At 33.8% G+C, this 25,793-nt stretch overlaps 1 protein-coding gene across 2 annotated transcripts in view; it reads left to right on the forward strand.

Annotated features, from left to right (window-relative positions):
- The first annotated feature begins 796 nt into the window (after positions 1-796).
- The window catches only part of LOC125681173 (uncharacterized), a 42,401-nt gene continuing 17,404 nt past the window's right edge, over positions 797-25,793 (forward strand). For both annotated transcript variants that reach the window (XM_048921134.2, XM_056153607.1), the window contains exons 1-3: positions 797-915; positions 3,386-3,661; positions 16,664-16,855. In XM_048921134.2, the coding sequence (XP_048777091.1) occupies positions 804-915; positions 3,386-3,661; positions 16,664-16,855 (580 nt within the window). In that variant the 5' untranslated portion in view covers positions 797-803. The remainder of the gene's footprint in view (positions 916-3,385; positions 3,662-16,663; positions 16,856-25,793) is intronic.

The following is a 25,793-nucleotide window of genomic DNA, read 5'->3' on the forward strand; positions in this document are numbered from 1 at the left end:
ATCTATTCCTTATATAAAAAAAAAACCTTCGATTTACGGCGCAGTAAAAAATGCGCAGTTGGTCCTTGAATCGCCGTATCTTTGGGTTGAACGAGGCTTTCATGAATGTTGAAGGTATACTTGGACACAGGTATAGTGGGGAAATATGTTTGGAATTGTTTTTACATTAAATCATGGGGACGCAACCTTGCATTTTTGCTGTGCCGTAAAATACAGAGTGGATCTGTAGCTCTCTGGTCTGTCCCAATATTTTCTCAGAAAGATATAGATCTGCAGCTAATTGATGGCAAAGAGCAAACTATTAATACATTATGATTTAAAATTGTTCTTTATACTAGGTTATTTCATATGCAGACCTACTTATACATGATGAATGTGAAATACATTACGAACGATGGTAAATCAAATTCCGAGCTCCCACTTGGTCGAGCAGAATCAATGATCAATAAAAAGCTTCGTATTCAGTTCAGTTCCACGCTCCCGAGTTCTTCACTTAGTAAATCATAAAAGCATCAAAGCCCATTCCAATGACAGACAAAGCTAGGAAAATTCATTATCTTGTGATCTCTTTAATTTATAGACGAAAACAGACATTTAATACGACTTGTATTTGTACTGGTGATGACTGGGTGATCGTTTTACCATGAATAGCATTGATTGTTTTATAGGTACATTGGTTGATGAAACGAGACAGTTATGCCTAATTTACAATGAAAAGTCAATAACAAAATGGATTTCTTTGAAGGTTTCTGAAAAACAAAAATAGTCTATTGAAATTAAAGATAACCAGGGAATTTCTATATATGTGGATGCTTTGGAATAAAGTGTTTCATCAATCAGTGAGAATGGTGTTAAAAACAAGATTTCCGAATGTTACACTATTTGTGCTATATAAACTATATCTGATTAGCTCTGGTATGTATATAATTTACTTTATTTTTCTTCTTTTTTTTCGAATATGGTATATTTCATTATAAGGGAAGATCGGATACATTTATTTTGAATCTTGTTTTACAATAAGAAAAAAAAACCCGGAGTACTGTATTATAAAATATGGAAAACACATTGCTAGTGAAGCTACTTTTGTACATGTATGTATATATCAATTTCATAACTTTCGTTCGCCTGTTTAGAGTCCCGTGTTGGAGCGACTAGTGGCCATGCAAATTAAAAATACATGGTGGCATGTTTTACGGGATTTGTAATGGCGATGGTTCATTACAACAAGAGGTACTGTAAACAATGCTCACTAAGAATACCCCCGCTTACCCCAATCTCCCAAAGGGTGTTGTTAATAGGTATAAATTACCTCTTTCATGAGTGTAAAAATATGGTATGCCTTTGTAGAAGAAAATGGAAGATATTGTCCGAACACAAATCCATGGTGCAAACTTATAATTTTGACCTTGAGATCAAAGGTCAAGGTCTTAAAGAGGTCATGAATGTACATGACACATAGTCTCATGGCGATACACCCATGTCTTATGGTATGACTATGTCAAAAACCCTATAATCAATTTTGACATTGAGGTTACAGTTCAAGGTCATATAGAGGTCATGAAGGTATCCGACAAATCGTCTCATGGTAATACACTCATGTGTCAAATATGGTATGCCTATGTCAAAGAACCAAGAAGTCATGGCACTGACACGAATCCATTGTAAAAACCTTTAATTTTGACCTTGAGGTCAAGGTCATATGGAGGTCATGAAGGTACCCGACATATCGTCTTATGGTGATAAACTCATGTGTCAAATACGGTATGCCTATGTCAAAGAACAAACAAGTTATGACCCGGACACGAATCCATTGTAAAAAAAAAAACCCTTTAATTTAGACCTTGAGGTCAAGGGTTAAGGTCATATAGAGGTCATGAAGGTACTCGACACATCGTCTCATGGTGATCCACCTGTGTGCCAAATATGGTATACCTATGTCAAAGAACAAAGAAGTTATGGCCCGGAGACGATTCTGCACAGACAGACAGACGGACAGAGTGATTCCTATATACCCCACTGAACTTCGTTCGGGGGTATAATAATTGAAAAATGTATACTCTTTTATGGCGTTAACGCCTAGCTTTATGGATAGAAACATTCATACAAGATTTTTTTCATGCACATTCATTACTTACACTTTTTCTTACAAGCAGTATGATAGTGTAGATCTTTAAGGTAGTGATTGCATGGGTCATTAAAATTAATGAATCTGTTATTTTTTTTAATTTTTACATATTTTGTTGTTGACAGTATCTGTAAGTCATTATGAAAGTATCGTGTATGGTTTTCGCGGAAATTGTGACGCTACGGTTGTCATAGTAACCCCTCTTGCCGACTTTCTGTAATAAATGGTACAAGTGTTTCACATGGTGTTTAAAAATGATACAAAAAGAGTAAGTGATACAAATTTTATATCAAATACAAGTTAAAGCCTTAATTAATATATAGTTTGTATCAAAATGTCCATTTATTTTCATGTCAAGTAGTGTAACCCTAACCCTGCGACGTTTTTTTTTTCCTTTCTCATTTCAAACCAAGCGATTATCAAAAACAACAAATCTTTTTTTTATTATAAAAAATAACTGAACTAATTGAGCAAAAACATATTAACAGCAAGTGCTGTTTTCAATTTCACACTTTTTGATTTCTCTTAACCTCCATGTTACAGTGTAGACTCCCTCGATTCCCTCTTAGCTGACGATCTCAAAGTGGACGATGAGAATATTTGTAGCAAAATAAAGTGTTTGAAAGTCTATGTATAGTGTACATAAGAAAAATATTATTAAGATAATCAATATTGTTTGCTTAAAATGACGCGTTTACATAACCCGTGTGTCCTAGGTTTCCCTTGGATATTACACATCCAGCACTTTAGATTTATGTGCACTAACACCATATACATTTTATGAAATGTATAGCATTACATATTGTAATTCTAATAGGCCTAGTGGTTTGTGAATTAAATTACGTTTTCTAAGACTAAAAATTAACCGGGGAAGGGGGGGGGTACATGTATATGAATCATGGGGACGTAAACTATGACTATTATTTAAAAAAAAAATAATTAAAACATGAGGGATTTTTTATTTGTATTTTATTTTACTTGTATATTTCTAAACATATTTTCACTTTATCCTGTGTCTGGTTATATCTGAAAAGTCTTTGTTTCCATCGTCTGTCATTATTACTGATGCTTAACGCTTGATGTATTCCGGAATTGGAAATTTAAATAGTCTCTTTTTTAAATACTACATGAATAAATCACGTGATGCCTTGCAATCACTACCTTAATAGCTTTATGAGCGTGTCATTCTAATTGGTATCGTAGCAACTTAAAATTCAATATCAACTGGTAATTGCAAAAATTTCATTTTATTTTCACAAGGGAACTGCTTGTACTATCACCATATGGAATATCAACGATACATAGAGCCTGCTTCAGATTTGACATTTTCATCTGCACCCACATTATCAATCTTGGCTACGAAGTTGACCGAGTGTTTAGATTTATGTCGGAAATTCTCCCAGTGTGCCTCTGTGTTTTATGATGAGAGCAGCTTAAATTGTTCGGTCTTTGAAGGAACCTCCGACGTAACAGGACCAGGAAAAAACCAGCGATACTTGGTTGTGACTAAAGATGTCCTACACCCGGATGTTATCAGTAATTTCTGTTATGATTTTTACAATTACTATGTGGTATTGCAACCAGGGGATCATGGATTTGATCCCCTGTAGGCTGTAGTATAAAATCAAGTTGGTGGTAAGAGAAGTGGCTGTTCCTTCGAAGAGCGCTGTGCACTAGGAATAAAAATCACAGGTATTTTGGACAAAACTCCGAGAACCGACGTCCCGTGTGACTGTAGGCATTGGCACGAAAACAACCATAAATACTACGACATTGAGTGACATGAATGGGTTAAACGTTTTGACACTTCACCTACAACTGGCGAGCTCTAGGGATTAAGGGCAGACAAAATTCGAGTATACGCATGCATATGATGGGGAAAAAAAACCCCATAATCTTCTTGCAAAGTCACATCTCGTTAGTTGATTGATTTGTGTCCCAGAATTTTTCACTCTTATTGTGACGCCACCAGCTGTAGGTGAAGTACCACGCATTTAAAACTATTGTTAGCAGTGAAGGTTCTTTATCATGCCAACGCCTGCCGCGACACTGGAATTCCGTTTTTAAGTTAATATCCGAAATACCAGTGATTCTCACTTTAAATGTTGAGCGTTTGGAGAAGGAGCAATAACTACCTATAGATCTATCCAGTATTATCTTGACGAGTAATCTCCCGTGCGTTACGATCGACGCGCCACGGTTAAACATAACTTCCGGTATAGACACCTCGTCGTAGGAAACATACTGTACGATCTCGCTTTCCGCTCTATATCTTTAGAATTATGTACTTTTCGGGGCGCTTTTTCTATGGTGTTCCCTCTGTATACTCTTTAGATCTATTTACAGCACTTTTGTACCGATTTATCCTATAACATTTTTTCGTGTTTAATTTGTGGACATCGATGTCCCTATTTCGTTGATATCGGATTTTTCTTCTTCTTCTAATTTAGAAAGTTGATGCACTTCGTTTTTCAAAAAGAGAGATGAACCGGAGAGTAAGATTACTTCACATTTGTTTAAATTTCTTGACAAACACAAATCAAAGTCAAATATAAACTACAAATCCTTACATCTACACCAACAAAACAATTCAACCTTCTATTTCGTAGTTCCATTCCCATCTTTTAGACACAACATTTGTCACAAGAGTGATTCTAACCGTATCCTGGTATCTTTTCTGCCTTTAAAGTGTTTTTTTTTTTAAATGTAATTACTCTATCATATGTATTAGTCTACACAATGTCTTGGGAAAAATTGTTTTCTCCATTATTACAGTTTAGGATTTTCATCCATAACTAAAAAAGAAAGTTCAGAGGTCAGTTATTAGAAGAATGAGATTATACATGTATGTAATACTGGAACAATTGAAGATTAATTTCATTTTCTTTTTAACTGTTATAAATACAACCATTATAGAAAAAAAATGAAAGAAACTTCTTCAATTTTTCTCAAAGATCAGATATGTCTGATATTTATAAAGTCAAGCTCTGTTTTAATAGTAAATCCCAAAAATTACAACAACAAAATAAATAAAATATAGCATACTCATTCATCAACAAATGTATTTTAATTAGCAATGAAAAGCAAAAATAGATCTAGAATATATATTACCGAGCGAAGCTCGGACGGGCCGTATGTAAAAGAAAAAAGTCAAAATCAGCAAAAGAAAAAGAGATAATCTCTATATACGTTCACTGAAATTTTCGTGATCCATATGGGCGCCGCCATTTATTTTTTCCATTACCTGCTTCAACAGTTATTCGTGTTTTATTTTGAATGCCAATAATAGAAGACTCTAACGTGCAATTCGTAATTTAAACACTCAGTTTGTTGAAAGTGAATAGTATAATTATCATTGTAACAGGTTTTAGCAAATAAATACATTTAAAACCGTAATACGACTAAATAGATGAACGAGTTCATGAGTTTCTTTGAATAAGAAATATACGATAAAATTAAGGTTACTTTTTTACCATTTTGAATTTATTGGTTAATTTTGTTTAGTTTTAACGGCCTTTTTCATTGCATACGGAATGTATTATTGTTGTTTATAATATGTTTGCTTTGAAAAAGAGAAAAAAGTCGAGGCTAAATGTGACGTCACAATGCACAGTTTACGTCGCCTTGCGTTTTATTTCCCGCGTTCAATGAATAGGCGGATCATGTAAAACTGTTGTCCCCATATAAACTCCTTTAATATTGAGATGTTACGGGGTGTTTAGCGCAAGGAAATTTCATTCAAAATATATATTTATAAATGAATCATAATCTACCTAGCTGCAATAATGTAGCCCAATCCAATTTTTTTTTATTCTGACGTTTTCGGGATAGGGCTACAATTCCATAGGATCTCCGTAATGGTGCAAAATAATTTTATGAATAACCGATAATAAACTCTGTGTATTGGTCCCAAATGTTGTTTACACCAAAAGGAGTACCAACTTTGTGCTCGGGCATGTCTAATAAAGGTGTTTTTCATTAAATATAATGTACAGCATGCAAAATTCTTCGTCTGCTCCGCCATGCTTGTTATCGCGAGATCTCGTAGGTGGATCTAATGAAAAGCCTAAACATTGACAATCAGCGCGAAAATGTAGTTACTCGAGCCACTTCGACAAAGGAAAGAAAATCATATTGTTGCAGAAAGAATTTACACTCTGCTGTTCGGTTTTTAACTTGATATTAAATTCAAACCTTCTCAATACCGACGAAATAGCTTTCGCCTCCATACTTGTCCATTGATGTAAATACCACCTTATATGGCATATGCAAATGACTTGACAACCGGAAGTTGAAACTTCAGTACATCAAACATGGCGCATAAATATGAATCGAGAAACTGGGATTTATCGAAATTGTTGAAAACGGTAGAATAGAGCCTCACAAATCTAAAGTTGCAGGTTGTAAATTTATATATTGACTAAGAAACATAGAATATCATTTTATTTACGTAAAGAAAGTCAGGAAATGTTTAGAATGAGCGCAAATGTTGCGGGAGTGAATCACTCCCGCATTTGCACCATTACGGAGATCCTAAGGAGTTGTAGCCCTCTCCCTAAAAAAAAAAAAAAAAAAAAAAAATCAGAGAGGGCTACATTATTGCAGCTATAATCTACCGTACTTAACGGAATTATGATTACCACTCGGGACACGGATTTACGTACATGCTTCGCTCGGTCCAACGGCCACACCGTATACATATTATTAAGTGTATGTTAATGCATTTTATATATGATTATACTTGAATGAGTACTATTTACAGTAATTAATATTACTGAGTAAACTGATGTACATTCTTGATATGTTGGGTCTTTGTGTTTGTGATATTTGCATTTCGATCTGCTTCGAATGACTGAATTTCAAGTAAAGAGCTAGGTACGTTTGGTATCATAACTAGGCCCTGTAAAATACTTCAAAAAATGAAGAACAATTATCAATACAAATCATTGATATATATGAAGTTGATGATCCCTAGTATTTATATATACAAACATATCGGCGGATCTAGGTCTCTTGTAATATTGAGTACTATTCAAACCTATCCGGAAAATGAACGATTTTCTTCACTTTTTCTACCTTTTAGGAGAAAATTCCATGTGGCCACATGCATCGGCCACAAAAAGCAGTAAACTAGAGATAGATTATCTTCAAAAGAAGTAATTGTGCATGTTTCGTTCTGGCCGTTGGCTATGGCCAATTTCTTTTTTTATTATTTTTATATATAATCAGGCGTCTGATTTTGACGTTTGTGCACAGACGGATCGCCATGTAGCACATAGCAACGAATACGCAAGTTCCTAGTTACACAAAAATTATTTCCCTTTGTCGAAAACTTTCGCATTTTATGACGTATGGTGGGTACACAATGTATACATTGTATCGTAGACTGGCATTGTACATAACAATTACGTACGATTAATGTAATAAAAGCGTAACTTTTGTTTATATCAATCACTGGTATGTATATTCTGGCCATATCAAGCATAATCTGTTTGAATAAGATCATCAAATTGGCTATTAAATCATTATTCGTTTCCTTTTCTACATGAGTGACGCTTTTATCAAAGAAAGATGGCAATTAATATTATTTGTTTGAGCCATTTTGTTATCCAATACTCATAAACTCACTAAATTTGCCTTTCCCCTGAGATAGGATGGTCTCAGAAACTCTGGATATCATCTTTTAAGAAATAAAACAACGATAGTAATTAGCAAATGTACCCACTGTCATCATATTTTACGTCATAATTTACGGAAGAGTTCGACAAAGGGAAATAACTCTTGGGGAACTCGGAACTTCCGTATTGTACATACAGTGATATAAGAAAATTAATCACAACTTAATGTACTTGTTATTGTTTTAGCGACCACAATGATATAATGTATTAAAAATTACAATCTAAAAAATATCAGTTTATGAACAAATCCAGTTTGGGTCATTGAAATGCAAACAGCAACTGGACCGAATAATGTCTTAATTTCTATAAATGTGTACAAATGAAATGTTCCTGTCGCGTATAAAATCATATATATGCAATAATAATACCAATATAAAGGTAAAGTGGTTAATCCAACAGTTTAATACACATCATCTAAAAATAGTATTGAAAACCTTGTTTACATTGACAACGTACAGAACGAACAAAAAATCTTTGTATAAATAAATTTCAAATGATCTGTCCAAGCAAAACAGTTTTAAAACGTCATAGTGAAAAATGTGACGTCATTTTTGCATACTTTTAAAGAAAGACGTCATGATTAGTATTGATTACCAATCACAAGTAACTGTCATATTTGATAGAATGTTCAAATCTTCTCTTGGGTTCATGGATTACTGTTTTAGCAACGTTTAGGCCTTACAACAATGTAAAAAAAAATAATAACATCTGTATAATTATGCTTGATTACTGGAAATTACCGTTAGAATCAAGAGTTATAAATCTACTTGAAATATTATAACATCGTAATTTTTTTCCCCAAAGAATTATAAAATTCTAAAAAAAAAAGAAAAAAAAGGGGGGGGGGTGTTAAAAATATTATTTTAAATTCATTGATCATACTCCCAATATGGTTGGTAAAATGTGCTAATATCATAAATAAGCGGTGAGCTGAGAATCAATAATCCAAGTATTTCATTTTCAAAATATGAAATATGACAGAGAGAAAGATTTTCAAGTATCGATCATGAGGACGGGAAAGAAAGACAGACAGATAAACAGAGGGAAACTTTATCGAAATCGAAAATGATAATTTCATTTTAGGATGCCATAAATTAGGGACAAGATCAAAAAAGCTCAATGTCTGATAAATATCTTAATTCAAATATTTTGGGGGAAGGGTGTTAAAAAACTCCCACAAGTTTCAGTCATCGAACATCAATTTTGATAATCGATTTGGGTGAACATTCATCACATTAAGTTTTAAGGGTGAGGGGGTCTTGATGAAAACTATGTGAATTAAATGTTTTTGTTTTATTTATCAAACATTAAACGTTTGATCTTGTCCATAATGCTCTTTTTTTCAATTGTTGATGTGTCGATACCCATTATTGTTGAATACCCAAATTTTTCATCATTACCGATATTTATAAAACGTCCAACATTTCATAAATAGTGTGTGATGTTTTTCCTAATCAAAATTATTGTCGTAATGCTAGTATATTATCCATGATATTTACTATGACTACCATAAATCATAGAAGTAGGTCTATAAGAAGGGTAGGTCTGCGCAAATGCTTTCATTATAATCAAATGAAAATTTGAGCATCTTTCTATCATCGTAAAATGAAGTTAGATGAATGAACATTTTACTTCAAAGCTATGGCATGAAAAACTTTAGCTTGCTTTGTGATTTGATGATTATCTTCAGTGAAACAATATCATTTATGTTTATCAGCTTCTATTACCCAAACTCTGCTCACCGTAGCTCGTTTTTGCTGTCAAAAAAATCTGAACAAAAGAATGATTGAGATTGAAAATTTATCATTTATTACAATACCAAATGACGAAAGAAATCTTCAACATAAGATTTTGGGGGAAATCAGATAATACATTCTACATCAAAGTACCTGCAAAGCTAAATTACTCAAAGTCTGATTTCCCCCAAAGAAGACAAAATAACTTAAATAATGCTACGCTATAATATGACAAATAAAAATTCATCAAAACAAACCCAGAGCAAAAAGATGGCGAACAAATAAGGCCAACTCAAATGACGAAAAAGCCTATATAAAAAGATTGCATAGCACCGGAGTAAACCTCCATATTGAGGACGGAAAGTTGGGGTGGTGAAGGGTTGAACAAAATGAAAAAACTTTGATCCGCTTTACAATTTGTATTCACTGAATCCTATGTATATGAAAAGGCTAACGTGTGCACAACACAAGCTATCGTGTGCCTATCCAAGCCATTGATTGACTACCAAACTTGAGGCCCCCAACGGGGTAAAGTTATACATATATACGCTTTAAACATAAATGCTATTATGTTACATAATATTGATTTTATGTTTATCAGCTTCTATTACCCAAAAACTCTGCTCACCGTAGCTCGTTTTTGCTGTCATAAAAAATCTGAACAAAAGAATGATTGAGATTGAAAATTTGTCATTTATTACAATACCAAATGACGAAAGAAATCTTCAACATAAGATTTTGGGAGTAATCAGATAATACATTCTACATCAAAGTACCTGCAAAGCTAAATTACTCATCATTTTCATATTCTTATTCATTCATCTAATTCTGGGTCTTGTCGGGCATACTAAGCTAAAAAAAAATAATAGACAAATCTAAAGAGAAAAGGCAGAACGAAAGCGGTAGAGGAAGAAAAAGAAAAGAACATCCCGAATTTTTTAAAAATTGAACCCCAATGTTGATTAAAAATTGACCCGTTGTTCGTAAATAAAAAAAATCAAGAACAAAATCACTGTATATCAATTCGGCCTCCTATATAGGAAAAATAATCATCAAAAATCAGTTTGCTAAATTGATGCCAAATACGGCAGTCAGAAATATTTTATGCTACCTGTCCCAACACCCTGCACGTAATTTTCTTTTTTTTTCTATCCACAAACGTAAACAAATCCGCGTGTTTTTCACATGTGTGTAAACACCCTAAGTGCACTCCAAGAAGTAGCATCAGTTACCAACATCAAATAGTTACTTAGTAAACTACAATTACCCAGAATTTCCTAACCGAGATGCAAACATTGAGAGAAAAGAAAAAAAAGGAAATCAATCTAAATAAAATTAAATCTTCCATCCGCTCCCCGGTTTTCGATACGTCGCGTCCATCTAAAACCGGGGAGCGTATGGCAGATCTAATTCTAATTAGAGTGAAAAGCAAATGAGAAAATCGTGCATGTAAGAAAAATTCTTTTAAATATGTGAAACTAAAATACATTAAGTTCATTTCGATTTTGATTGGACAATTACATGTACCAGTGTGATTCCTTAATATCCTCGGTATGACAAAGGCGAATTACACATTCTTTCAATTTTCTATTAAAAGAATTCAACTTGTTAAATATACAAACGACATTTAAGGGAAACAGACATTATTTTAATTCCAGTCACTTTCCTTTTAATGTATTTTTCACATGGGTAAAATAATATGACAAAATTTGTAAATATCGATCAAATATGGAAGACCCGTACAACGTACACCAAGCGCAAAATATATTTTAAAAAGAATTCATGAAAAATAACAAAAAAATAAAAACAACAGTTGACTATATGCATAGGTAATAGCTCATATTGATTCTCGTTGTGCCGAAATTCACACATTTTCGGCAATAATTGGTAATAATAGGTTACAAAACAATGGTGTAGCCTAGTTCTTAATTCCACGGTTAAAACTAAACACATTTATCTTAAGTTTTATTTTGTAGATTTCTTTTTATTCCGTTTAGGGTCGGATAGTTTGAAGTAGTTCTTTTTTGCCTTCCAAAACGTTGTTCATAAACGTCGACGTCATGTGCGTTGTTTTGTTTGTTTGTTAGAAACATCGCTATATTTAACTAACGCTTACAAGAAAACGACAAGGACATAGGGAAAAATTAATGTGTTCTGACAATGGCATCTTGTGGACATCTTATATGTTTAATTTGATCAAATTTGTAGACAGGGTCGATTTTGCTTCCTAACGTACCTAGCTCTTTTCCAAGTCAGTGCAATCAGTAATATGTCTAACAGTACTATGGGGGAATGTCTTAATTGGGAGGGGGCAGGTTTCCACCAATTATTTCTGCATGGGAATTGAACACCAGGAATCCTATCACCGGTGCCAATATTGTACAAGAGGGTACGGAATTTGAGGTACATATAAATGTATGATATGATCAATTCATTAATAGATTCATTTTGGAAGATAGAAGATTCATTTTTAACTGTCTTCTAGGAGTAGGAAGATGAATCATTTCCCTTTCTTTTGGGGATTTCCCCTTTCTTTTGGGGATTTTCTTTGGGATGTGACTAAAATGGAACAAGGACTGTTATTGGTAGGTTTGTTATATATGAAATGTAACTTAGAGCAAATTCTGGAATTAGATTTGAGAGTTCATATTTGTATTGAATCATTTGGATTTCTATGATTGACCGCTTTCACCTAACACTGTTGTTCCATTGCATTATCCTCAGATGAAAATTGGTAAATAATCTGGAAGGCAGGTCAAATGTAGAGGATTTGTATTGTAAAAAACATGCATCTTACTCTTCAAATTCTCAATTTACACCTCCGACTTACATGGCATAATTATTCTATAAAACATGACTGTCCATTTGTTAGTAAGTACAAAATATTGTAAGAAAAGACACAAATTGAGAGTAACATAAATACAGATTATATATATAGTACTATACTTTGTGACAGATTTTGAGTGTTAGGTGAAGCTGACAGTTAGTGATAAGGCATACATGTACTAGTATTGAGTGCAGACACATAAAGTATAGATGTATATGAAAAATCAGCTCAATTTTTTTCCACTGAAACACACATCTTCATAACTATCAAAGGAATATTTAGTATATGATTATTACTATGATGAGGAAACAAGTAAGCTTAACTGCAGACTATGAGTTTATTTTATGTATATATTTTATATTATGTTATCTATGTTTCTATTCTCTCATTTATCTGTCTGTGAATATGTTTTATACAGGACCACAATGTAAACTAGTCATTTGTACTAATTGTGCTATCCTGTCTAAATAAAAGAATTTATTTATTATTATTATTATGGATGGCAATTAAATTAAACTGATTGTTACTTCAATATGATGGGATAAGCAACATGCAGACAGTTTGTAACAAATCACATTAATTTATGCGTGGGATGGTTAGGTAGGATGAAATGAAGAATGTTGAGAATGATAGGGTTCAAATATTGCTGATTAAAAGGCAACAAAGAGACTCAAAATTAATATTTTAATTATTTTTATGGGTAAAATTTAAATACATATTCATGCAAGTTTGACTGCAATACAAAATATCTCATTACATGTAATTGTTTGAAGATTTTTTTAAATTCTGTAAATAACTAAATATGAGTAGGCAACAGACATGGTCTATATTGAATATCCTTTCCTTAAACTTATTCATTGTAAGTAGTGTGATGAATCAATTTGTACCTTTCTATTTGATTGTAATCTGCCTAGTTCAATTCACTACCTTATTCAAATAATATTTTTATGATTAAGTTCATTAATCTGGTTCAGTTGCTAAGTATTTCTATATTTATTGACCGAGATAATTGTTATCACGAATAAATGTTGAAGCAGTTTCATAGCAGTATTGTAATTACATAAGCATCGGGGGTGGGGGTGTTGTTGTCTCATAACCGTTTCACCATCTTTTATGTTACAAAATGCACACAACCAACCCTGAAATTTATTACTCAGTTACTGCATGACCTTCCATTAATCCCTTATACGATTCAGTTGCAAGATTTACTTTTAGAATTTTGCAGATAATTAAAAGCTTTGTAACAGAATCACATCTTAAAAATTCTAGCGATAAATTAAAGGACACAACGCATGTTTCAAAACTTTTTCATTGTTTCAGCAAAATTAATTCTTCTCATGCCTAAAACTACTTTAAATGTGTTTTAAATGAAATATTTTGCGTAGTTTTCGAGTTTGAAAGTGATGAAATTCAAATCTTGCAATATGCATATTTACTTTCGCTATTTTATGCGCCGTTATATGTGACGTCATATGCGCCCTCGGGTTTAAAAACATCTATTAGCCATTTCATAAACAGATTAGATTTAAATGACAAAAAACCAATTATCACATTGAAATATAGCATTAGGATGTTTTGTGCCATATTTAGGTGTACTAGTTGTTGGTAGAAAGAATTCAAACTGATTATTTTTCAATTTTTCGAAGGAAAGTACGAGAAAAAAGATGTGGATAAGTTTTTGTTGGAGCAAAAATTTACCTTTAAAACCAGTGTGCAGATCACATTTCAAAAATTATAAGATTGCTTTATCAAAATAAAATAATGTAATTGACACTTTAAATTTGATTATTTTTACTGATTTGTGTGTGTTGTTTCTTTTTCCCTCTTTCCGAAATGCACTCGACCGTGATAGTACATGCAGCTTGGCCTAGGACGTACTTGTCAACAATGTAACGTATTATAATTTGTCAAATCCAAAAATAAGTAATAATTGCACTGTTTATTTGAGGGGGGAACAGCACCAATTACAGATGTATAAAGGAATAACATTATCAAACAGTTTGTAGACAGCGATCCATATCAACATTATTTACTCACAATATTGCCGATTTCATACACGCTTTATTCGCTGTATTTGGGTATTTACATCGCTACATGTAAGCACTGGTGGCGAAAACATATAAAATTCGGACAATTTGTCAACATCGATGTAAATGTTGCCCATGGAGAATCAATTAGGCCCCTAAAAGCTGAGTTTTTAATAATATCTCACACTACAACAGGGGATGCTTACTCCTCCTAGGCACCTGATCCCTCCTCTGGTGTGTCCAGGGGTCCGTGTTTGCCCAACTATCTATTTTGTATTGCTTGTAGGAGTTATGAGATTGATCAGTGTTCGTTATCTTCACCTTGCACTACTTATACAATCCGAAGGGCGCATGTGACGTCACTGTACCACGTGACTACCTACCTAATTAACTAGAGGTTTTGAAATCGGGGCTTAGATTTAAGTCTGTATTGTGATTAATTATCGCAAAATTTCGGCGAACGAACTATTAGAATTAATTACTATAAGCATAAAGAAGAAGAAAATGCATGTAATTTTGTATACTTTGAAAACATGAGATGTGTTCTTTAATGATATGCGTATATGTCTTTATGAGTTGTTCTCATCCGTATTATGGTTTATGCGTATGACAACGACTGACTTCGTACAGTAATAATATAATTCAATACTAAGCAGGTGATCCAGGGGATTTATACGAGAAATTGTGTGGGTGAAAACTAGACGTGAAAAATGGCTTTTCAGGTCTCTAGAGGCAAGTCAGTAAGTTCTTGCCATGACATCATTACAACAAGTATCAGTGTCAATCTTTTGTTTGCTTCGCGTAAGCAACGTTAGTGGAAAACATGCAAATTATCGCATAATAAAATGACTTGAAAACGAAACCGAAAGTGCCTTTTAACCGATTAGAAAAGAAAACGCTTATAAAAAATATCGCGGCCGTAATACTGGATTTTTATTTTAACGTCTTAGGTTTGACGCGGCCATCACTCGAACGGGGCTCGAAGTCAACGATCTTCCGGTTACGAAGCGAACGCTATACTACTGATCTACCGCAAGATTATGAACTTACGTAGATTATTTGAATTTTAACCCGGTCTTGTGGTCTCTGCACAACGCATTTATTTTTCATGGATTAATTTTGGGGATCCGAGTTAGAATAGGTTCTCAGTAGCCCTTGCTTGTCGTAAGAGGCGACTAAATGGAGCGATCCTTCGGATGAAACCGCAAAAACCAAGGTCCCGTGTCACAGCATGTGTGACACGATAAAGATCTCTCCCTGCTCAAAGACCGTAAGCGCCGAGCATAAGCCTTAAAGTTGCAGCCCATCACTAGCAATGGTGACGTCTCCATATAATTGAAATATTCTCGAGGGACGTTAAACAATATTCAATTAAACGCATCACCATTAGTATCCACTGTACAAATAATACTCGCCTCTGAAACCATTCTCCTAGAAATAGCCTGCTTTATCAATCTTCCGACTTATTCCACTTAGATTTGAGGGTTAGGTCGTTCTTGGCACACTGAGTTTGACTACGGATTGCTCCGTTCACCTGATCAAGAAAAAGGGCTCACAGCGGGTGTGACCGGTCGACAGGGGATGCTTACTCCCTCTACGGACCTGATCCCACCTCTGGTATATCCAGGGGTCCGTGTTTGCCTACTTTCTGTTGTGTATTACTCCTAGGAGTGATGAGATTGATCACTGTTCGTTTTTTTTTTTTACATTTCAGTATATTCCAACTTAAATGTAACACTAATTACATATGTAACATAAATCGTTAGCATTCGATCATCAATGTTTCGAAAACGAAACGAAAGCCAGTGCTAATAAGTTACATACATGTATACTAATACAAAATGGAATTTAAAAGAAATAGAACCCAGTAGAGGCAAGAACATTTTCAGGAAAGTGGCTGGATTTCTTCGACGAGTGACAAAGTTGAAAAAGAATGATCTGATGTAGTAGACATATTTTTGCATCACTATAAGCAGTATAATGAAAGACTTAAGTACCAACAGGTTAATATATTTGTGTAGAGTTTGCTTAGAAAGTTCAGTGGGGACGCGCTCGTTGAAAAAAAGGAGATCGGATGTAAGAGTTAGAGAGTATGGTCATTAACCGAGGCTCTTATTTGTAGTATTACACGATCAGCTTGATTAGTCAGGGACCCTTGATTGGATCTCAGTATGCTGTTACCGATTTAAGAAATTTCATGCATATGTACCTGCGCTAACCTTAACGGTAGTACCATCTACATATTACGATTTTACCTCTCTATAATGTAGGTTATGCCGAGTCTCTTTGCAATGCGGGATATACCTTTGATGCCACTGCCCTAGTTTGTTACAAGATAGACATTACACCAAGAGACAAGAGCAATGCCATCTCGTTTTGCGAGGAATCCGATGGACATCTAATGAGAATTGACACATACATTAAACAAAGCTTTGCTGAAGGTCTTAATCTTAAAGAAGAAGGTAAATATTTTTTCAAATGCTGCATGTTGATCATTATATATATATCACTTATAGGAGAAAGAGGCATATAATTTTTTCTGAAAATGATACCAAATTAACGATTGCAAATTTTTACTGATGGAAAAAAGGTCTGGTCTTGAGTATTATGCTGTGCAGATTGGGAAACATAAATGTATAATTTGATGGAAATATATTTGGTGGCAAAGCTATTTTGTGAAGAAAACAAGGCTGCGTATGTGTATTGTAGTCTGCATAAACTTTAAGATTATTTTCTAGCCAGATGACGTAAATACTAGTAATATAATGGAAATAGCTATATGCACAAACCGAATCAAGGCAATATATCGACATCATATAATGTGGCTAATGTTCACCATTTTGCGTTTGATAATTTCCAATATAAACATTGAATGTCTGAGAGTTCTGATGGACCAAATTTCTACTTAAAGCTGGTCCGATGTTTATCTATTATTTTTTGAAAAAAAATATTTTAAAGGAGATAATTCGGCTTTTAAAGTTATCAACGTCTCCTTAATTACATGCTTGAAATAATTTGCATGTACACATGTAAAAGAAAACGGCGATGATACACTCAAGGGTCAAAAGTATTTCTGCACTGCTAATTTTCACTATATATTCATTGCAATTTTTATATTTTAAAAACTTCACCAACATTTTATAATTAGTCCCCTACCGACAAAATAGAAGGGGACGTCTAGGTTTGCGCTTCGTCCGTCCGTCTGTCCCCGTCAGTTCAGTTTTCCGTACTTTTTTCTCTGTTCTTGCAGATATTTATATGACATTTGTTATGTTGCTTTGCCATAACAAGTTAGAGATCAAGTTCGAATTTCGTCTCGGTCAGTTGATTTGTCACTTAGTTATGGCCCTTGAACTTGGAAAAATAGCATGAATTATCAGTTTTCCAAACTTGCTGTTGTGCTTGCAGATATTCATTTGATGTTTAGTACATTGCTTTGCAATAGCAAGTTACAGATCAAGTTGGAATTTGGTCCCGGCCCGTTGATGTTTAGTACCCTACCGACGAAGTCGATGGGGACTTTAGGTTTGTGCTCCGTCCGTCCGTCTGTTGTCCGTCAGTTCAGTTTTCCGCACTTTTTTCTGTTCTTGCAGATATCTGATTTTTGGTATGTTGCTTTGCTACATGTATAACAAGAAGTACTGTGAGCAATGCTCACTAAGAATACCCACCGCTTACCCCAATCTCCCAAACGGTGTTCGTAATAGGTAAAACTTCAGTATTATGATCCAAAAGGTATCTAGGAACACAGCATCTCCATGCGATGAAAACAGCCGTTAAAGAATGTAAATGGAAACCATATTGCTACTTTGATGTCCAGTGCGCGTGACCTTTGACCCCAAAATCGATAGGGAACATCTTCATCCCATGGGTAGTCCATATGTATGATATGGTGACTGTAGGTGGAAAGGATAACGCTTTAGAACCCGGAAACCATATTGCTACTTCGATGTCCAGTGCGCGTGACCTTTGGACTCCAAAATCGATAGGGAACATCTTCATTCCATGGGTAGTCCATATGTATGATATGGTGACTGTAGGTGGAAAGGATAACGCTTTAGAGCCCGGAAACCATATTGCTACTTCGATGTCCAGTGCACTTGACCTTTGACCTTTTGACCCCAAAATCGATAGGGAACATCTTCATCCCATGGGTAGTCCATATGTATGATATGGTGACTGTAGGTGGAAAGGATAACGCTTTAGAGCCCGGAAACCATATTGCTACTTCGATGTCCAGTGCGCTTGACCTTTGACCTTTTGACCCCAAAATCGATAGGGAACATCTTCATCCCATGGGTAGTCCATATGTATGATATGGTGACTGTAGGTGGAAAGGATAACGATTTAGAGCCCGGAAACCATATTGCTACTTCGATGTCCAGTGCGCTCGACCTTTTGACTCCAAAATCGATAGGGAACATCTTCATCCCATGGGTAGTCCATATGTATGATATGGTGACTGTAGGTGGAAAGGATAACGCTTTAGAGCCCGGAAACCATATTGCTACTTCGATGTCCAGTGCGCTTGACCTTTGGACCCCAAAATCGATAGGGAACATCTTCATCCCATGGGTAGTCCATATATACGATATGGTGACTGTAGGTGGAAAGGATAATGCTTTAGAGCCCGGAAATCATTGCGTCTACAGATGGACGGACGGACGGACAGACAGACGGACAACCCGATTCCAGTATACCCCCCACAACTTGTTGCGGGGGGTATAATAAGTTACAATTCCAAGTTCGAATTTCGTCTCGGTCCGTTGATTTTTCACTTAGTTATGGCTCTTGAACTTGGAAAAATAGCATGCATTATCAGTTTTCCAGACTTGTTGTGCTTGCAGATATTCATTTGATATTGGTACATTTTTTTTGCCATAACAAGTTGCAGATCAAATTCGAATTTGGTCTCGGTCCGTTGATTTTTTCACTTAGTTATGGCCCCTGGACTTAGAAAAATAGCATGAATACGGGCCTTTCGAGATACGGATACACTCTGGACTTTTATCGCGCGTTGAATGTAATTTGTAGGGCATGTCACTTCTGGATTACAATAACAACTAAGTAAACAAGCATGGAATACTTCAATTGATATCAAATTACTGTCTCAAAATGCTATTTTCAAAGAAAAGAATCACAGTGACTACAATCATTTATAGGACAATGCATTTGATTAATATATGTGAGTTGGCTAGGAAAACAAATCTAGGGAATATCTTTAGGATATCGGTAAAACTTCACGCCTTCCATCCAAGGATACGCGTCATAAAGAGGTTCGCACTTGACATTTGGAGTAATGTAAATTTTTTGGGAAATTTAATTTTGATTTCTACATTGAAGGAGAGTTAGGAAAATAAAAAGTAAAACTGGGGTCGCAACGTTTGTTATTGACCTATACATGCATAGTGTTCTAAGCATGACCTTTTTGCACTTAAAATTTATTCAATTAAACTTGATTTTTTTGTTAGTGTCAACACAACATTAGCAACACAAATCATCATTACATAAAATAGATACATAATCATGTGCTCTAACACTACAGAAGAAAACAAAATTAGTGCTAGTAAAGGAAATAAATAATGACCTTTTTCCATTTGATATACGAAAAACTAGATCGGTAAAGTTGGCTACTAGTAACCAGCTACTAGTAACTGGCTACTTAAAAAGAGAAAAGTTGGCTACTAGTAGCCAGCTACTTGAACCAGGAAAAGTTAGCTACTAGTAGCCAGTTACTAGTAGCCAGCTACTAAAAGTAAGAAAAGTTAGCTACTCGTAGCCAGCTACTACAAAATATAAAAGTTATAATTACTGATAGCTCGCTACCAGATAAAGGTTAATGAGTTTGAAAATTATTATCTATCAGATTTATTTCTAAAGAGGACGAGGAGTCGTATGAAATTTCATGCTCAATTATCCCCAATTACATAGCGTTGCAATGCAAAATACGAATAAACTTTTTCAACTGAGTGTTTACTTTAAAAGTGAAAAGGATTTAATTCAGACCTTCAATCATTTGATATACCATCCATTTTGAGATATCTACTACTTTTACAATTTCATTCGAGTTACCCTGAAATTTCAACATAAGTGTGAATACCGTAAGAAATTTTATGTTTGACTTTATGTTTGTATTAGATATCTGATGAATTTACGACTATACATATGGCAAGAAGTGATAGATGGTGTTCTGGTACGCCATGAATTTTCAGATATCGCTCTTTAGGAAATCCGTTACTTATACATTTTGATTATCGGTACAATCAAATTTCAAGATCCGTGTGAATACCTTAAGGAACTCCGTGTTCATATCATATATTTAACTAACTTACAACGATACGTATGGCGAGTAGTGATATTGGGTATCGTAATATGTCATCAATTTTCAGATATCACGCTTAAGGAAGTCAACTACATATACCTTTTGATAGCAGGTAAACTGAAATTTGAAGTTTTTCATAAATATCTTAAGGAACTCTGACTAATTTATAACTACCCACGTGAAGAGGTGTGATATTAGGTATCATGATATGCCAACAATTTTCGGATATCATACTTAACGAAGTCAGCTACTTATACCTTTTGATTCCAGCTAACCTGAAATTTCAAGTTTTTCATAAATATCTTAAAGAACTCCTTGTTTGTATTAGATATCTGACAAATTTACAACTATCCATGTGAAGTGGAATGGTATTAGGTATCTTGACATGCCATAAATTTTCAGATATCACCCTTAAGGAAGTCAGCTACTTATACCTTTTGATTGCAGGTACCATGAAATTTGAAGTTTTCTACCAATATTTTAAGGAACTCTGAGTTTGTATTAGATATCTGACTAATTTACAATTATCAAAGTGAAGAAGAGTGATATTTGGTATCTTGACATGCCATAAATTTCCAGATATCACACTTAAGGAAGTCAGCTACTTATACCTTTTGATTCCTGGTAACCTGAAATTTCAAGTTTTTCATAAATATCTTAAAGAACTCCTTGTTTGTATTAGATATCTGACTAGTTTACAACTATCCATGTGAAGTGGAATGGTATTAGATATCTTGACATGCCATCAATTTTCAGATATCACCCTTAAGGAAGTCAGCTACTTATACCTTTTGATTGCAGGTAACCTGAATTTTCAAGTTTTTCATAAATATCTCCAGGAACTCTGTGTTTGTACTAAAAATCTGACTAATTTACAATTATCCACGTGAAGAAGACTGATATTAGGTGTCTTGATATACCATTAATTTTCAGATATCGTGTTTAAGGAAGTTAGCTACTTATACCTTTTGATTCCAGGTAAACTGAAATTTCAAGTTTTATCAAATATTTTAATGAACTGCATGTTTGTTTTAAACATCTGATTAATTTACCAATGCACATATGACGAAATCTGATATTAGGTATCTTGATATGCCATCAATTTTCAGATATCACGCTTAAGGAAGTCAGCTACTTATACCTTTTGATTCCTCGACACATGAAATTTCAACTTTTTTGATAAATATCTTAAGTACCTCTGCTTTTCTATTAGATATCGGACTAACTTACAACTATCCACATGAAGAGGAGTGATATTAGGTATCTTAAGATACAATTAATTTTCAGATATCACCCTTAAGGAAGTCAGCTACTTGTACATTTTGATTGGAGGTAAACTGAAATTTCAACTGTTTAGTATATATTTTGAGGATTTCTGTTTTTGTTTTAGATATCTGATGAAATTACTAATGCACATATGACAAGGAGTTATATTAGGTATCTTGATATGCCTTCAATTTTCAGATATCACGCTTAAGGAAGTCAGCTACTTGTACATTTTGATTACATGTAACCTGAAATTTCAAGTTTTCAGAAAATATTTTAAGGAGCTCCCTGTTTGTTTTAGATATCTGATTAATTTACCAATGCACACATGACAAGATGTGATATTAGGTATTTTGATATGCCATCAATTTTCAGATATCACGTTTAAGGAAGTCAGCTACTTATGCCATTTGATTCTAGGTAGCCTGAAAAAGTTTTCCGTACATATCTTAAGTAACTCTGCGTTTGTATTAGCTATATCATTAATTTACCATCTCACACATGACAAGGAGTGATATTAAGTGTCTTATTATGCCATCAATTTTCAGATATCACGCTTAAGGAAGTTAGCTAGCTACTTAGAACGTTTGATTCCTGGTTACCTGAAATTTCAAATGTTTTGTAGATATCTTTTAAGGAACTGTGTGTTTATATTAGATATCAGACTAATTATATACTATCAACCTGAAGAGAAGTGATATTAGGTATCTTGATATGCCATCAATTTTCAGATAGATATGTTAGATATCTGACGAATTTATCTTTGCCGATATTACAGGGCTTTATATGAAGTGTCTTCATATGCAATCAATTTTGAGATATCGCGTTCGACGAAGTCAGCTACTTATACCTTTTGATTCCAGACATCCTGAAATTTAAAGTGTTTTGTATATAGCTTAGGGAACTCTGTGTTTCTGTTAGATCTCTGACTAGTAAACTACTATTCACGTGAAGAGGTATGATAATCGGTATAAAGATACCTAATATCACTCCACTTCACGTGGATGGTTGTAAGTTAGTCAGATATCTAATACAAATGCAGAGTTCCTCAAGATATTTACGGAAAACTTCAAATTTCAGGTTACTTAGAATCAAAAAGTATAAGTAGCTGACTTCCTTAAGGGTGATATCTGAAAATTAATTGTCTATCAAGATACCTAATATCACTCCTCTTTATGTGGATAGTTGTAAGTTAGACAGATATCTAATACAAACACAGACTTCTTAGAATATTTGCTAAAAGCTTTAAATTTTAAGCTTCTTGGAATCAAAAGATATAAGTAACTGACTTCTTTAAGCATGATATCTGAAAATTGATGGCATATTAAGATCCCTAATATCACTCCTCTTCACGTGGATAGTTGGAACTTAGTCAGATATCGAATATAAACGCATAGTTACTTAAGATATATACGGAAAACTTGAAATTTTAGGTTAAATGCAATCAAAAGGTATAAGTAGCTGACTTCCTTAAACGTAATATCTCAGAATTGATGCATATCAAGATACCTAATATAACTCCTTGTCATATGTTTACTGGTAAATTAATACGATATCTAATACAAACACAGACTTCTTAGAATATTTGCTAAAAGCTTTAAATTTTAAGTTTCTTGGAATCAAAATATATAAGTAACTTACTTCTTTAAGCGTGATATCTGAAAATTGGTGACATATTAAGAGACTTAATCTCACTCCTTGTCGTATGTAAGATGGTAAATTAATGATATTTATAATACAAAGACAGAGTTCCTTTAGATATTTGCGAAAAGCCTGAAATTTTAGGCTACATGGAATCAAAAGCTATAAGTAGCTGACTTCCTTACTCGTGATATCTGAAAATTGATGGAATATTAAGATATTTAATATCACTCCTTGTCATATGTGAGATGGTAAATGAATGATATATTTATTACAAACGCAGAGTTTCTTAAGATATGTACGGGAAACTTGAAATTTTAGATTACTGGAAATAAAAAGGTATAAGTAGCTGACTTCCTTAAGGGTGATATCTGAAAATTGATGGCATATCAAGATACCTAGTACCACTCCACTTCACATGGATAGTTGTAAACTAGTCAGATATCTAATACAAACAAGGCGTTCTTTAAGATATTTATGAAAAACTTGAAATTTCAGGTTACCAGGAATCAAAAGGTATAAGTAGCTGACTTCCTTAAGTGTGATATCTGGAAATCTATGGCATGTCAAGACACCAAATATCACTCTTCTTCACTTTGATAACTGTAAATTCGTCAGATATCTAATACAAACTCAGAGTTCCTTAAAATATTGGTAGAAAACTTCAAATTTCATGGTACCTGCAATCAAAAGGTGTAAGTAGTTGACTTCCTTAAGGGTGATATCTTAAAATTTATGGCATATCAAGATACCTAATACCATTCCACTTCACATGAATAGTTGTAAATTTGTCAGATATCTAATACAAACAAGGAGTTCTTTAAGATATTTATGAAAAACTTGAAATTTCAGGATAGCAGGAATCAAAAGGTATAAGTAGCTGACTTCCTTAAGCGTGATATCTGGAAATTTATGGTAAGTTATGATACCTAATATCAGTCTTCTTTACTTTGATAATTGTAAATTCGTCAGATATCTAATACAAACGCAGAGTTCCTTAAAATATTGGTAGAAAACTTCAAATTTCGTGTTACCTGCAATCAAAAGGTATAAGTAGCTGACTTCCTTAAGGGTGATATCTGAAAATTGATGGCATTTTTAAGATACCTAATACCATTCCACTTCACATGGATAGTTGTAAATTTGTCAGATATCTAATACAAACAAGGAGTTCTTTAAGATATTTATGAAAAACTTGAAATTTCAGGTTACCAGGAATCAAAAGGTATAAGTAGCTGACTTCCTTAAGTGTGATATCTGGAAATTTATGGCATGTCAAGATACCAAATATCACTCTTCTTCACTTTGATACTTGTAAATTTTTCAGATATCTAATACAAACTCAGAGTTCCTTAAAATATTGGTAGAAAACTTCAAATTTCATGGTACCTGCAATCAAAAGGTATAAGTAGCTGACTTCCTTAAAGGTGATATCTGAAAATTGATGTCATATCAAGATACCTAATACCATTCCACTTCACATGGATAGTTGTAAATTAGTCAGATATCTAATACAAACAAGGAGTTCTTTAAGATATTTATGAAAAACTTGAAATTTCAGGTTAGCTGGAATCAAAAGGTATAAGTAGCTGACTTCGTTAAGTATGATATCCGAAAATTGTTGGCATATCAAGATACCTAATACCATTCCACTTCACATGGATAGTTGTAAATTAGTCAGATATCTAATACAAACAAGGAGTTCTTTAAGATATTTATGAAAAACTTGAAATTTCAGGATAGCAGGAATCAAAAGGTATAAGTAGCTGACTTCCTTAAGCGTGATATCTGGAAATTTATGGTAAGTTATGATACCTAATATCAGTCTTCTTTACTTTGATAATTGTAAATTCGTCAGATATCTAATACAAACGCAGAGTTCCTTAAAATATTGGTAGAAAACTTCAAATTTCGTGTTACCTGCAATCAAAAGGTATAAGTAGCTGACTTCCTTAAGGGTGATATCTGAAAATTGATGGCATTTTTAAGATACCTAATACCATTCCACTTCACATGGATAGTTGTAAATTTGTCAGATATCTAATACAAACAAGGAGTTCTTTAAGATATTTATGAAAAACTTGAAATTTCAGGTTACCAGGAATCAAAAGGTATAAGTAGCTGACTTCCTTAAGTGTGATATCTGGAAATTTATGGCATGTCAAGATACC

Source organism: Ostrea edulis, chromosome 2 (assembly GCF_947568905.1).
Source record: "Ostrea edulis chromosome 2, xbOstEdul1.1, whole genome shotgun sequence".
Classification (NCBI taxonomy): domain Eukaryota; kingdom Metazoa; phylum Mollusca; class Bivalvia; order Ostreida; family Ostreidae; genus Ostrea; species Ostrea edulis.